Below are 14,230 nucleotides of genomic sequence, written 5' to 3' on the forward strand. Positions count from 1 at the left end.
GCGGAACTCAAGACTTCAAAACTCCACCTCACGTGCATGCGCGCACACTACACACTGCAGAAGACCTCGTAGCTCTGAGAATATCTAGTGAATGTACAGTGGACGTTTGTGCAGAAATAACTGCTGCAGCTCCTCCAGACCAACAGAGGTTTCCCATGTCTTGTGAAGTGACGGGGCTCCGCAGCGAGAAATGTTATCGTCTCCGACCGGGGGCCGGTGTCTCCCTCCGGCCGCGGTCGGGAGGTTGAAGCAGGAAAAGCCAACACTAGGACCAGCAGTGATTCAGACCTTCGTCTGGTCAGCTAACATTACTGCCAAGCAGGTGAAATATAGAGTTATATTGTGGTTTTAGCTGACGTGTGTCGCCTCACTGTTTTGAACGATGCTTGTTCATGTCTATTTAGAGCGAGCACAAGCGCGAGCCCGACGCTGACATTAGTTGACTTAACGGCCACAAGTGTCGCTGTTAACAAGCATTTCTGATTCTTACAAACAGTCCCTTTAAATTAACTGCCAACTATTGTGATAATTGATTAATTGGTTCGAGTCATCATCGAAATTCTCTGATTGCAGCTTCTAAAAAAGGGAAATATTATCTGATTTCTTTATTCCTCGACGACAGTAAACGGAATATCTACTAAACAACTAATCAAAAAAATAATTGAGAGATTAATCCACAATGAAATTTTTTTTTAGTTCCACCCCTAACTGGTCATATTCATAAATGTTTTTTTTTATTAACTAATAATTTGTTATTCTACATTTTAATGACTGTAGTCAATATTTGCACTAAAAGCAGGGACTCTATACTTTCTAACCATAAAGTGCTTTGCATTTAAAAGCTATTGGCAGCTCTGTGAGTATAGCAGCAGCATCACACTCCTCACCTGAACCTGCATGCGCCCTGGAGCTATTTAGGGTGTCACTGACAGCAAGTGCTGCTAAACAGGGTCACTTCTAAACGCCGCCCTGACGGAGGAGGCAACGGGCTCTGCTCGGAGGAAGGACGAGGGGGAACTTCAGAGAGAGGAGCTGCTTCACTTCACTGCCTCCTCACTTCACTATATGTCATCACAGGGCTGTATAGTATAAATATGGGATCTCCCCTCCTGTGGATCTCACACTTGACCAATTGCGCCGCGCAAGAGTCCGATGGGTCATTTTGAATTCGGCTGTGATCCTCTGTGGGTGGTGGATATAGATAGGCTGGATGTGGTACAGTATAAGCCTATAGTATAGGTAGTTGTAGTGCGTGAGTGAGTGTGTGAATGTGCGCTCCTGGAATATAAAGCCCAAAGAAAGAGAAGAGAAGGAGACAGAGGCAAGGATCGGCTGAAGCAAGTGTGTGGAACAGAACAGATCGATCAGCACTTCGAGCTCTCCTTTTGGTGGATTTGATGGATCAGTGGATGTGATGCCCATATATATCATCGACCGAAAATTTCCCGACACATCTGGTAAGTCGCTCTCACGCACCTTTCTCATTACGCGGTGCCATCTGTGTGTGAGTCTCCGTCTGTCTCTCTGTGTGTGTGTGAGTGCATTATTTTTGCGTGTGCGCGCGTGTACCGGCTGGGTGACACGCGGGGCAGCAGCATGCACCAGTTGATCATGCAACTGCACCCCCCCATTGGAATTCCCGACGTGCAACAGGAGATGTGGATCTGGCATTTAACTGCGTCTCTTCTTGCTCACCGTGTGTGTGCGAAGCTGCAGATGCATATTTTTATCACTCTCGAGTTTTGCATTTGGTCCTATCAGAAAGCACTTTAATCTACTGTCATAGACCTACAGCTATAAGCCTGTGCTTTTTGGTTCACTGGTGCGCTTTACACTTACTTTACACTATACATCCTATATGCAACTTTATAGACTGCACATATGTACATATTACATTTATTTATTGCACATACTACCTTTATTTATTTATTGACACATTATGTTCACCCATTCACTCTGTATCTTTTATATCTCTATTATTGTTTTTTTTTTATATAATTTTTGTATACCTTTATACCTCTCCTGTGTTTCACAGGTTCATCTTATCTTATCTTATCTTACCAGCTGCAATAAGGGCTCTGGTGATGTTTTAAGTTTGGTGTTATATCCCTTTAAAAGTTATTTTTTCCCTATTTCCCATTCATACTGCTATCAGAAAAGCCATTAGGAAAGCAATTTATGAAGAGGTGGACTTCATTTCAGCTGGATCACAGCACCTTTGGCCATCAAGTCACCTCCTCCTCAAAAAAAGAAAAAAAGTAAAAGATTTCCATCTTCAGTGTGCAGCTACAGGCCCATGCAGCGCTGAACATCAAGTCCCAGAGAAGGTGTTATTTTAAGTTAAAGTAGGCCACATTCCTGTTTTTATTCAAACTCAATTAGGTACATGACATGTTCATGGCTCTCACGGATGTAGGGTTGTAAAAAAAAAAGTGACTTTGTGCAAGTAGTCTCGTGTTTACTCCTGTGTGTGTGTGTGTGTGTGTGAAGGAGCATGGGTGCGTTGAGGCGTCTCAGTGAATGATGGGTTTAATTTTGAAGGGGGTTTGCGAGGTCTCGCAAGACACGGCGACTGTTTATGTTTCAGATATATCATGAGAGACAGACAAGAAAGAAAAAAAAACACAAAAAAAAAACAGGGAAAGAGTTTTGGTTCAATACCTTCCAAAAAACACTCGGGACAATTCATCAGAGCGACATCACAAAAAGTTAAACCGATGACTTGTGTCTTGCAACGGGAGTAGTCACACTAGCAGCAGATATAACCTTACAAATAATTCACACACATTATAGGCTGTCTTCCACTCACAGAGCAAACATCCTTAAAGGCATCAGTGCCATGCACACACTATATACGCTATACGCTAACAGGTTCGCTTCTCAAACTTTATGGGGCCAGGGACCCCTTACACAGGGAAACATTTTCCAAGGACCCCCTCGTGAACGTAACACAGTTTTAAGCATAATCCTTACTACCATTTGTACTCTTAGATGCCATTGGAACTATTCTAAAACTTTTCATCTGAAATACCTTAAGACCTGTTTGATAATCATAAACAAACACATTTCAGTTTGAATCATGTTAATACCACATTGTTTTGCCCTGATATTCCGGGTGCTTTGTAATCAGATGTCGCTTAAGCTTGGCTATAGACTTGAAACTTGACTTGGACTTTCAAAAAAATTACTTGTGAGCATCTCTGCTTTTTAGTTCATGAAAGTATACTTTTTATACTTTAACTTATCCAATGATTTTTGCAATACATAAAGATACTTGCTCCTTTTGCTATATGACTTGACGATTTGTGATGAGATTAAAAAAAATTAACTAAAATGTGTTGTTGTCGCATGCCTCTACGGTGAACGGATAATCCAAAAACTTGATGAATTGAAGTAAATTCATATCCAAACATCCTTTTACAAACTATCACACACTTTAATAGGCTACTCTATCAAAAAGTACGGACAACTTTAAGCCAAGTATTCTTTTTTGTAGGCCTACAAGGCAAGGATACTTAATTATACTTTTCTTGAGTATATCTTGATCAGAAGATTAAGTAAGTAGGTCAATAAGCCAAGTATACTTAGACCTTTCTGTATACTTGTCAGTATAAGCCAAGCATACTTAGACCTTTCTGTATACTTGTCAGTATACTGTAAGCCAAGTATACTTAGACTTTTCTTTATAATTGTCAGTATAAGCCAAGTATACTAGACTTTTCTGTGTACTAATATACTACTGTAAGTATCATAAACGTTTGTTTGCCATGTACAGAGCTTATTTTCTGCAATAATCCAAAACCCAATGGAAAAATCCCATTGGCTTTTTGTCAAGGGAACCAGGGCGATGCCAACTTCCTGGTTGGCCACAAGGAACTATTGAAAGAGGCTGAGTCACGCCTGAACAACGCGTCATATCTTTGGGGTATAACACATGCGCAGTAAAATCTGGTCTGCACTCGCCGAAATTGAGCCAATCGCAACGCACGACCGCAGCTTCAGTTACACTGTACATGGTTCCTACCCCATACCCCAAGACCCATGTCCACCCGTGTCCAAGCCTCCTTCAATAGGCCTTGGTTGGCCTACAAAAATATACGTTATCCCTGGAGCACTCTATTTTGTGGTAATGTTCCCCATCTATAGATCTGTACTTTTTAATGATAGAGCAGAATTTTATAATTCATAGCAAAACTATTTCACAGATCCCCCCTGACAGAGTGCCACGGACCCCTGGGGGTCCCCGGACCCCACTTTGAGAATCACTGCCCTAATCCGCCCAGAAGCAATGTTGAGAGGGATTGAGCATTACCTGACTTTAAACGTGCACATGTAATTCCTATTTCCTCCTGAGTCATCTGAAGAAGCATACCAGTAAGCCTTATGAGTGATACATAAGTGCATGTACAGTAAGTGCTCCTTAAGGTTAATACCTAACATGCCTCGGCTCACTTAAAAACATGATTTAGGGCCTCTCGGTGTCCTCTCTGATTTCAGTGTCCTCTCTGTTTTTCACTCTCGCTCATTTTTTGCACATTCTTTCACTCCGCCTTTACGTCCCGTTTCCTTTCCAATAAATTTCACATGTTTTCATTTCATTAGAGCAAATGGATCTAATACAAAGCCCCTCCGACGCTGGCATGCACACATGGTTTTATTAGAGCTGTGGGACTGCTGTCACAGTGATGTGTGTGCTTGCACGAAGAAGAAAAAAAAGTTGACGCAAAGTTTCTGCCCCCTCCTGCAGCCACCCAGAGGCGGGTTGACAGGAAGTTTTGATTAACACATCAGCTTGTGTCATTCTACTTGTCTCCTCTTCTCGTTTCAGGCCTTCAATCACTCTGTTTATGCCCACAGTTTGCTTTACTGTAAGGCTGTTGTAGAATCACACCCTTCAAACACTGCAAAAGGAGAGATATCCATTACACGCCGGGCGCCATCGCTGTCCTATAGTAAATTGTTTGACCCAGAGTGAGGTCATGCATGCTGTATAGTGCTGGTGTGGAGTTGGGAAATCAGCCTGTTGGGAGATGTGGTCAGTGTATACAGTGATGGCCAATTAGCAGACTGGATAATGACTGTAACCGGGGGGGAGTTTACTTTACATCAGGCTGTTGTTTAGCCGTGAAGAAGAATGATAGGGGGTTTGGCATTCAGCAGGACTGTGGTTATTGCAGCAGGTGATGTGTGTGTCTGTCTACTCGTTCAAAGGAAGCTAAGAGACTATGTCCTTTGGTCAGGCGGCTCTCTCATCACAGCCCAGCAGCACGCTAGAGAGACCCACCCATCTGCCTCATGGCACCAGCTTGTAAAAGTGTGAGTGCATGGCTGTGTGTGTGTGTGTGTCGTAATTGCAAGAGTGTGCGTGTGTGCCTTTCGGTAAGGGATTAAGGATTAATTGCCTTCAGAGATAGATTTAACTGCTTGTTACATGAACTTTGTAAAGTTCTCACTTGGCCCCAGAGAGGAAAACAACAGAGAGGAGCAGAGGAAAGGTCTCTCTTGTTTTCCGTTCTTCAGAAGTGTGTGTTTCTTGTTTTTGTCTGGAGTGTACAGCCACTAGAGGGTAAGAACTTCCATTGTTCTCACCTTTTGCTCCAACACTGGTTTAAAAAAAAAAAAAACATACTCTTTGTCTTTTTTTTTCCTCATTTGCTTTCTTATCGCTTCCAGGTGTCTTTTATCTCGCTTTCACTCTTTGTGTTTTCTCTCTTGAGTTTGTGCCTAAAAAGTGTCAAGATCTAACAGAATGTTTGCTTTATTAATGTCAAGATTAATATGTTTTGATGGAAAATAAATAGTATGTTGTCAAAGTACCAAAATCCTAACATTTGTGTTTGGTTTTTGGTTGATGACGTCAAAGATGAATTGATTTTTAGAGTTGGATTTTTAAATGATGCTGACACGATGAAAACACGTGATCAAGATGAATCCTTTAGATTCATTAGTTCATGTTTGGTTCACATATGAATTATACCTTTTTTTTTTACCAAACATCTGTTATCTATGTAAGTGTGCTTCTTTTCTTCTGTTTAGGGCGGCAACTAGTGATTATTTTCATTGTCAATTTCAATGAATCCATTAATCAATTAGTAAAATGTCAGAAAATAGTAAAAAAATTTAATCTTAATCTTAAGATTGCCTGTTTTGTCCGACCCAGAGTCCAAAACCAAAAATGACTCAGTTTACATTTATATAAACCAGAGAAAAGCAGCATATTCTCATATTTATGAAGCTGCAACCAGCAAATGTTTGGCATGTTAGCTTGATAAATGACCTCTGAGCTTCTCCCTCTCTCCTCAGGTGAGTTGATAGAGCCGACAGTTGTAGGAGGAGTCCTGAGAATGACAGAAACCAGCCCCCCCAATTCGGCCAAGAAGCTCCGCTGGACCTCCCTGGAGGTCGGCCTCATTACTATCGTTTCCTTGCTCTTCATCGTCATCGTCGCCCTCATCATCCTCTTTGCCACAACTAAGACTGGTGAGTGCCAAAGAGAGGACAGAGGACAGAGTGAGACTGAGAAATATATGAAAACCTGAGTGGCTCCTCGAAAAAAAACAACTTCACAATTTGGTAAACCTCTGGGTCTGAAAAGTGAAGCCGATGCAGAAGTGCCTTAAACTTGCATTCTTTCTAACAGCCAGCAGGGGGCGACTCCTCCGGTTGCAAAAAGAAGTCCGATTGTATAGAAATCTATGAGAAAATTTGCCTACTTCTCACTTGATTTATTACCTCAGTAAACATTGTAAACATGAGTTTATGGTCTCAATCACTAGTTATAAGTCTTCTTCAATACAGCATGATGTTCATTTAGTAAATTATGGTCCCATATAGAGTCAAATAGACTATAAAGCAGGGGATGCTGAACTCAAGGCTTCCACAAACCAATGGGTGACATCACTGTGACTACGTCCACTTATACAGTCTGAGTAAATCTGAGGAAAAAACAGAGTGATCAAAAAAAGTGTGTCATGTAAAAAAAAACAATATATATATTTGAGGAGCCGTTCAGCATCTGTTTCTTGTTGTCACCATAATATTCAGCAAACCTTTCAGAACTTTTGAAGCTGTGCACATGTCATGCACTGACTGTCACTTCCAGCTGAGTTCGTGGTTAATGGCGAGCATGAAGGAGCGTGCTGCGTCTGGTCAGGTGAACAGAAGACACTCTAGCTTTTAAAACATATAGTGCAAAAGTACAACCACTGAGCCAGAAAGAGGAATTCAGTGTGCAAAGGTCCTTTTTTCGAGTTTCCTTCGTGGTCTCAGACATTTTTACAACAACAACCTCAAAACATTGTGCTATCTCACATTTCAGACTTTTCTGTAAATGATGAAGAATAGTGTATCTAATATCTTGCTGCAAATGTCATCAGTTCACAGTATGAGAAATGGATGATTTAAAATGGATTGAACAGACACCCCCACTCGCCTTCCCTCGCCATGGGAAACCAATCGAATCTGCTTCATTCAGATCAATCTCACAATATGAGGGTTTTTTAATCATTAATATCCCGGCTTTGCTCGCTTTCTGCACTTAGGTATCAGATCTATTTAACAGGTACTGACACAAAGTCTTTGTTACGCAACATGATGATTTATTAATCTACAAAGTCCAAGGATGACAGGTCACTGTGATGTGGTAAGACATTAACATGGACAATAAACAGCTTTTTTGTAGATCTGCAAATTAATTATTGACTAACGGAGCAACTCTGAAGTTCAGCAGGTCAAAAAAGTCAATATAATGAACTCTAATGATGCATAAAAACTGTCTGGGTTGGCATATGTGTGTGTGTTGCGCTATTATTATCTTCTGCAAAACTTGTGCTTGATAAATGTGTAAGCTGCCATGTCAGCAAAACGAGAAAGTTTAATGACCATGTTTGTACCTGTATGTGAGCGCTCAACTGTGTGCACATCATGTGCATTCTCACGTAATGCATGGAACAGTGTATTTATGGTCAAATGACAGCTCGCTGGTGTGTGTGTGTCGGTACATGTCACACTGGATTTGATTAACAGTTTAGCACCTAAATTATTCCTGACAGAGTGAAAGCAACACTTCTTGGGGTAGTATGCGTGAGAAAGATGAGATAGCGATAAAATAAAGGGAAAGGGAAAGATGAAGGACAATATGAAGATCTGACATGATGACTGATGACTGCAAAAATCCCACTACATAATGATTTGTTTCACTTTTTCCCATAGATGAAATCTGCACCACAGCTGACTGCACGCAGTCAGGTAAGCATCGTGTGTTTGTTTGTGCGTCCTCTTTATTGTCTCATTCTGAAGGCTTTGATTTTTCTCAGAGGGGGACGGATTGCGAAAATTGAGACGGCTGCAGGAGCCCCGGGGGATTTCAGACATACTTAGAGAAAATAGGCACTTCAACTGTGAATATGTTGCCTCTAAGTCAAAACAGTGATCAAACAGAACTGGTCCCGATCAGCAGAAACATGTTGCAAAGGGTTATTGTTCTCGCATCAAGAGAACTTGAGAAGCTTGTGTATATATAGCTTAGGCAAATCTATTAGGATATACAGTATGTGCAACGTGTGTCCAAAACTGAAGTGTTTCACAAGTTTTCAGCTTTTACAACTTTGTTGACAAGCACTCATTGACCACATGACTGCAGTTAGAACAGTTCATTTCCCATGAAAAACACTGCCTTACTAAATTAAAGATCTCTAACTCTTCCTTGAGTTTCCAGCAACAGATGGGCCAGTCATTCGTTTTTGGGAAACTTATGTCCCAGTTCAGTCAGATTTGACGGACAGCCTTGTCACTAGAGATCTGTCAGCTGCCTCCTGTAATTTAATTGCAGCTCAAAAAAGGTCACACATCTCGAGGACTGGTGACGAACTTAACCCAATTAGTGCCACAATACTGTTTTACTTTTGAAAAGAGCAGTAGGTAGAAATGGAGCAAACATGATTAAAAAAAGTTATTTTTATAAAACTTTCATTATATCCTGACAGTAGTGCATGAGACAGGTAATCTGGGGAAAAAAATCATGTGCCCCAGTGTCCTCCGGTGTTCTGCGGTGCATCTGCAAGATTCCACAGATGGAAAACAACCAATCAGAGCCGAGCTGAAGCCTTGCCGTCTCTGAGCAGCTGTCAATCACTCGCAAACTCCGATCAAACGGTCAAACTAGGCAACGCTGATCAAATATGAATCAATATTATGTTACTGTAATGCCTATTTCTCGCCTCAAATGCTTTCAGAAACATCTTGTAGTGTACTGTTTAGCTGTAAAATGAAAAAAGTTTGTGACCTGGCAGCCATGTTGAAATAAGTTGAGGAAATACCAAGCACCGCCCAACAGCCGGAGGAAACTTTCTCATTTTATAGCTAAACAGTACACTACAAGAGATAGACAGCTGCGTCCGTTGAATAAACAGCCAATGGAAATGCTCTCTCTCTGAAATGACCTGTGATTGGCCAAAGTCTCCCGTCACAGGCTAGATTTCTTAAAGCCTGTAAACAGAGCCATGAGGAGGTGCAGAAGTCTAGTTTTCTCTTAGAACACTACCAATTACAATATGCTGAAAGGTTATTATGGAATTAAAGTAATCTAAAGTAATCCATAATCTCAACTGTGCTAAATGAGAAGCTCAATCTTCGGCCATTCACTGTAAGGCTTCAGCCAGCAGCTGGTTAGCTTAGTTTATACCACAAAGATCAAAAACAGATGGAAAACGCTATCCTGACTCAGTCTGAAGGTAACAAATTCCACACCTCTGAAGTTCACAAATTAACACATTATACGTAGTTGGTTTAATACGTTTAAAAGCGTAGTTGTGAAACTGACACATTTTGGTTTTATGGGCCCTCCTGGAATCTCCGTTAAGGAAAGCTCTGTGATAGAGGTGAGAGCCTGTTAGCTGTTTCCCTGTGTTCCTGTAGCCGTACATTGAATAGTGCGAGTGGTGTTCACATTCTCATCTAACTCTCAGGAAGAACATCACTACACATGCTGTATATCATACTAGCGAGGCTTTTTGATATAATTTGTGTTGGTTGATTTCACATCCTATATCCCGCAGTATATCATAGTTTCTTTAGGTAAGCATCTCCTCTCTGTCCATGCAGCGTCTCGCCTCATCGAGAACATGGACGCAAACGTGGACCCTTGCGACAACTTCTACCAGTACGCCTGTGGAGGCTGGCTGAAAAAGAACATCATCCCCGAGACCAGCCCTCGATACAGCACCTTTGACATCTTGCGAGACGAAATGGAGGTCATTCTCAAAGGTCAGACACCCATGCAAGCACACACATATACCGAAAGGCCGTAACACAGACGGGCAGGGGTGCTAATTTGTGAAAGTTGGAGACCTGTGGTGCCTGTTTTTATTAGAGCAATGATGCTGCATTTAGTCGGTGATTAAGAGTTGTAAAGCAACCTAGAATAGCGAGCCCTTTTCTGCTTTGTAATAGGACGGAAAACAGCTTGACTCAGTTGCTCGAGAACACAAGCTAAAGAGGACTGTCCTTCAGGGAGTGCAGCTATATAGATATCACAGATGCCATGGGAATTTGACTTCAGTAACACCATGTGAGCGGAGAGTTTGTCAACAGAGCTGGCATTGTCGGCGTGTGTGTGTGTGTGTGTGTGTGTGCAGACATCGCTTTCAAGCTGTCTTCTAAAGACGTCAACCCGGCAGTGAGAAATATCTTAATTGCAAGTGTGTGTCTCAGGTGTTCTGCCAGCTTTTAGCGAGCATTAGAGTCTTGTTAGTGGCATGGTTGCTACAGAGAGGGTCGAGTTACACTGCACATGTGTGAGCGCTTGTGGATTTGTGTGAGGGTCCATACTTCACCTGAAGTTGTTGGGTGAGAAGGCCAGTCGATTCCTGAGCAGCGGGTGCTAAATCTTCAGTGGGGCACAAACTTTCCACGGACAACTGAAACTCTTCGTCCACCATAAATTTACAATATATAGGCCTATGCCTAACGACGAGTGCAGATTGGCTGCAGGAGAAACAGAGTGATTTGGACGTGTGAGAGAGATTGATTCTTAGTGGGAAAGGAAAACTTGGGTTTAAAGTGCGACCTGTCTGGTGGACTCAGATAATTTGCAGCAGCCTCAAGCACTTTATCTGTTCGATCTTGATTGAAAAACACACTGGTGTCTTGGGACACCTTATTATTTTTTTTTTCTTTTGCCATTTGCCCTTGTGATGACAGGCAGATTATTTTGCCTAAAGATAAACCTGAACGTGGGCGGTAGTGGCTAGATGTAGTTCCAAAATTATAAATATTTAATATGATCGCTATCCTTTCAAATACATTATTGTTTGAAAGGATAATGATCATATCTTAAAGCAGCAGTGGGTAGAAATGGAGCAAATATGATTAAAAAAAGTTATTTTTATAAAACAGTAACTATGTCCTGACAGTAGTGCATGAGACAGGTAATCTGAAAAAAAAAAAAACATGTTCCTCGGTGTCCTCCGGTGCTCCTAATGGCATCTGCAAGATTCCACCGACTGGGTGAAAACAACCAATCAGAGTCGAGCTGGAGTCTGCCGTCTCTGAGCAGCTGTCTCTCGAACTCTGATCAAACGGTCAAACTAGGCAGCGCTGATCAAATATGAATCAATATTCTGTTACTGTAATGCCTATTTCTCGCCTCAAATGTTTTCAGAAACATCTTGTAGTGTACTGTTTATCTGTAAAATGAGAAAGTTTGTGACTCGGTAGCCATGTTGAGATCAGTTAAGGAAATACCAAGCACCGCCCACCTTTCTCATTTTACAGCTAAACAGTACACTACAAGATGTTTCTGAAAACATTTGAGGTGAGAAATAGGCATTAAAGTAACAGAATATTAATTCATATTTGATCAGCGCTGCCTAGTTTGACCGTTTGGTCGGAGTTCGAGATTGATTGACAGCTGCCTCCGTTGAATGAACAGCCAATAGAAACGCTCTCTCTCTGAAATAACCTGTGATTGGCCAAAGTCTCCCGTCTCGTGCTAGATTTTTTAAAGTCTGAAAACAGAGCCATGAGGAGGTGCAGAAGTCTAGTTTTCTCTCAACACTTGAATTACAATATGCTGAAAGGTTGTTATGGAATTTTTGCCCAATGATGACAAAAATGTTCTCTCTACTGCAGGTTTAAGTCTTAACTTTTTTCTTACAGCTTAGATTTTTCTTTGTGCACTGACAGCTCTCGCTGTCCTCACTTTTCCTTTCCTGCTTTCCTTCTACTTCTTGATAACCACCTTTTTACAGATCGATAGAACATTCATTACTTTTTTAGAGATTGCATGTAATGTAGTCGGTATCCAACACCATTTCTTTCGAGGGTGCTTGTAGTGGAAAAACTGCATTTTCATTCACTTTGCGTAGCATAATTATAAAAGTGGGTTATTGAAATTCAGGCTCACAATGCTTTGCTTGAACATGAGATTCTGTGCGATTCAGAGCTCTCTAATTGGATTTCATACCATCAGGACGTGCTGGTATAGAACTGTGGGAAAAAAAGCATGTATGGGAATTGTCCGAAAAATAATGCATGTACTACTTTTTGTCGTAACATCGCTAACAACTTCAAGTCTATCTGTTCTGTTCTGTTCCGCTCTGCTCTCTTCCTCCATGGCTTAACAACCATAAAACTCACACAGAGGGGGGAAAATAAACATTGCTCAACAAGGGCTCATTTTTGGCATTTTGTTACTGCATGTGCATTTACGCACATGGCACGTCTCCGTGTAAGTGCGTGGCGTCACTTCACACTATTTTTACAGCGGCCGGGTAGATTTATCAGAGACCTCGCGCTGGTATTTGCGGCCTGTCTGAAAGCGGGGATGGAGGAAAAATACACTCCTGCAAAAAACTAACGATGATAGATATTGGGCAAAAAGTGCAAAGGTTGATGTTTTAGATTAATTTAAGTGCTGCATTTACTGCAGAAAGGAGGAGTGGAAAGAGCCAAAGAACTGGTCTCAATCATTCAGCAGCTTAAAGCCCCACCAACCGATGTTGTTGTGCTCATTCCTTCAGGGTGTCTCGCTCACCAGTCACGGTTGGAATGTCTCTGACTGTACTGTACACACACATGTTCAGGTCTACGTTGTGCGTGCGGGGTGAGAAATAATAAGAGAATGCTGTGTATTTAAGATCATACTTTGATATCCCAAACCGAGGTATGTGTGCCTTCTGTTTTCTTGAACACGTGCAGTAGCAATTAAGACCTAAGAGCTGTCAGAATTTATGCCCCGGCAGTGGGAGCGCCTCAGCTTCAGAGCCGCGACCTCTACTGCGGAGGTGACATCAAACATGCGACCTCCGATCTCGGGACTGGCTGCTGCCACCTGCTTGGATAACCACCGCCCGCTGACGGAGGGATCTTTCTTCCTGTCAACAGCTGCAGGGGCCTGGAAACACCTGGACACTGCAGCGCTCCAGGCTGCGTGTGTGTGAATAGCTGTGTAGATTTGTGGGCGCTTGTAAATGCCTCGGAATTGTTCTCCGCTGCTGTAAAAAAGGCCATAAATGATTCATAATAAGGACTCTGATTGGGACCACAGCTTTGTGCTTTTTCCACCTCACCCTATACTCAGGTGTGGCGTTCTCTGTAGTGATTTTCCCAATTGACCGTGAGCGTTTTAATTACTAGCTAGTTTGCGCCAGGAAGACGAAGGGGGAGAACAAACAGGAGAGCTATAGAAGTAAACATAACCAGGAGGCTTTGGGGTGAAGTGAGGAAGAGCTCTTTAGCCAGAGGATGATGGTACATTGAGAAAAGCTTTGAGGAAATGTGACACAGCATGTGGCAGTCATCTCCAAGCAAAGCTCTATGTGCGTACATCCATCTGCTTGAGCGCTTTAGTAATACACGAGGTGCTTCTTGCACAACTCCAAGTCTAAATCTCATTGTACAGAGAAAATTAAACCCAGAGGCGTGCGACACAGGAACCAGCTTATGTTTCTTATATAATTTGGCCTCACCAAAGAGCGTAGTGATGTCAGAATATAGTGTTCAGATGAGTTGTTTGTCAGACATTCAGTCTCTCGGACTGTGTTTTTTTCCTGCGATAACTGTAACAGAACTCATGTCAAACAATACTGGTGACTACAATGAGTGTTTTGAGATAAACGGTTTGTTCACATGACCTTCAGAATTCCAGTCCGAACTGTTGCACAATGCCATAAACATGTCCCATAAACATATCAAATAAAGATAGCAGTGTGGCCAAGGAAAATAATATGAA

General features: G+C 41.9%; 1 protein-coding gene across 5 annotated transcripts in view; it reads left to right on the forward strand.

Annotated features, from left to right (window-relative positions):
• LOC141771715 (neprilysin-like) overlaps positions 1 to 14,230 on the forward strand; it is a 79,419-nt gene that overhangs the window by 40,048 nt on the left and 25,141 nt on the right. For 3 of the 5 annotated variants that reach the window (XM_074642270.1, XM_074642274.1, XM_074642271.1), the window contains exons 2-4: positions 6,304 to 6,480; positions 8,212 to 8,247; positions 10,102 to 10,263. In XM_074642270.1, the coding sequence (XP_074498371.1) occupies positions 6,304 to 6,480; positions 8,212 to 8,247; positions 10,102 to 10,263 (375 nt within the window). Of the gene's footprint in view, positions 1 to 924; positions 1,458 to 5,205; positions 5,567 to 6,303; positions 6,481 to 8,211; positions 8,248 to 10,101; positions 10,264 to 14,230 lie in introns of those variants that run through there. The other 2 variants (XM_074642272.1, XM_074642273.1) reach the window with 2 other exon arrangements.

This window comes from Sebastes fasciatus, chromosome 7 (genome assembly GCF_043250625.1).
Source record: "Sebastes fasciatus isolate fSebFas1 chromosome 7, fSebFas1.pri, whole genome shotgun sequence".
NCBI classification, from domain to species: domain Eukaryota; kingdom Metazoa; phylum Chordata; class Actinopteri; order Perciformes; family Sebastidae; genus Sebastes; species Sebastes fasciatus.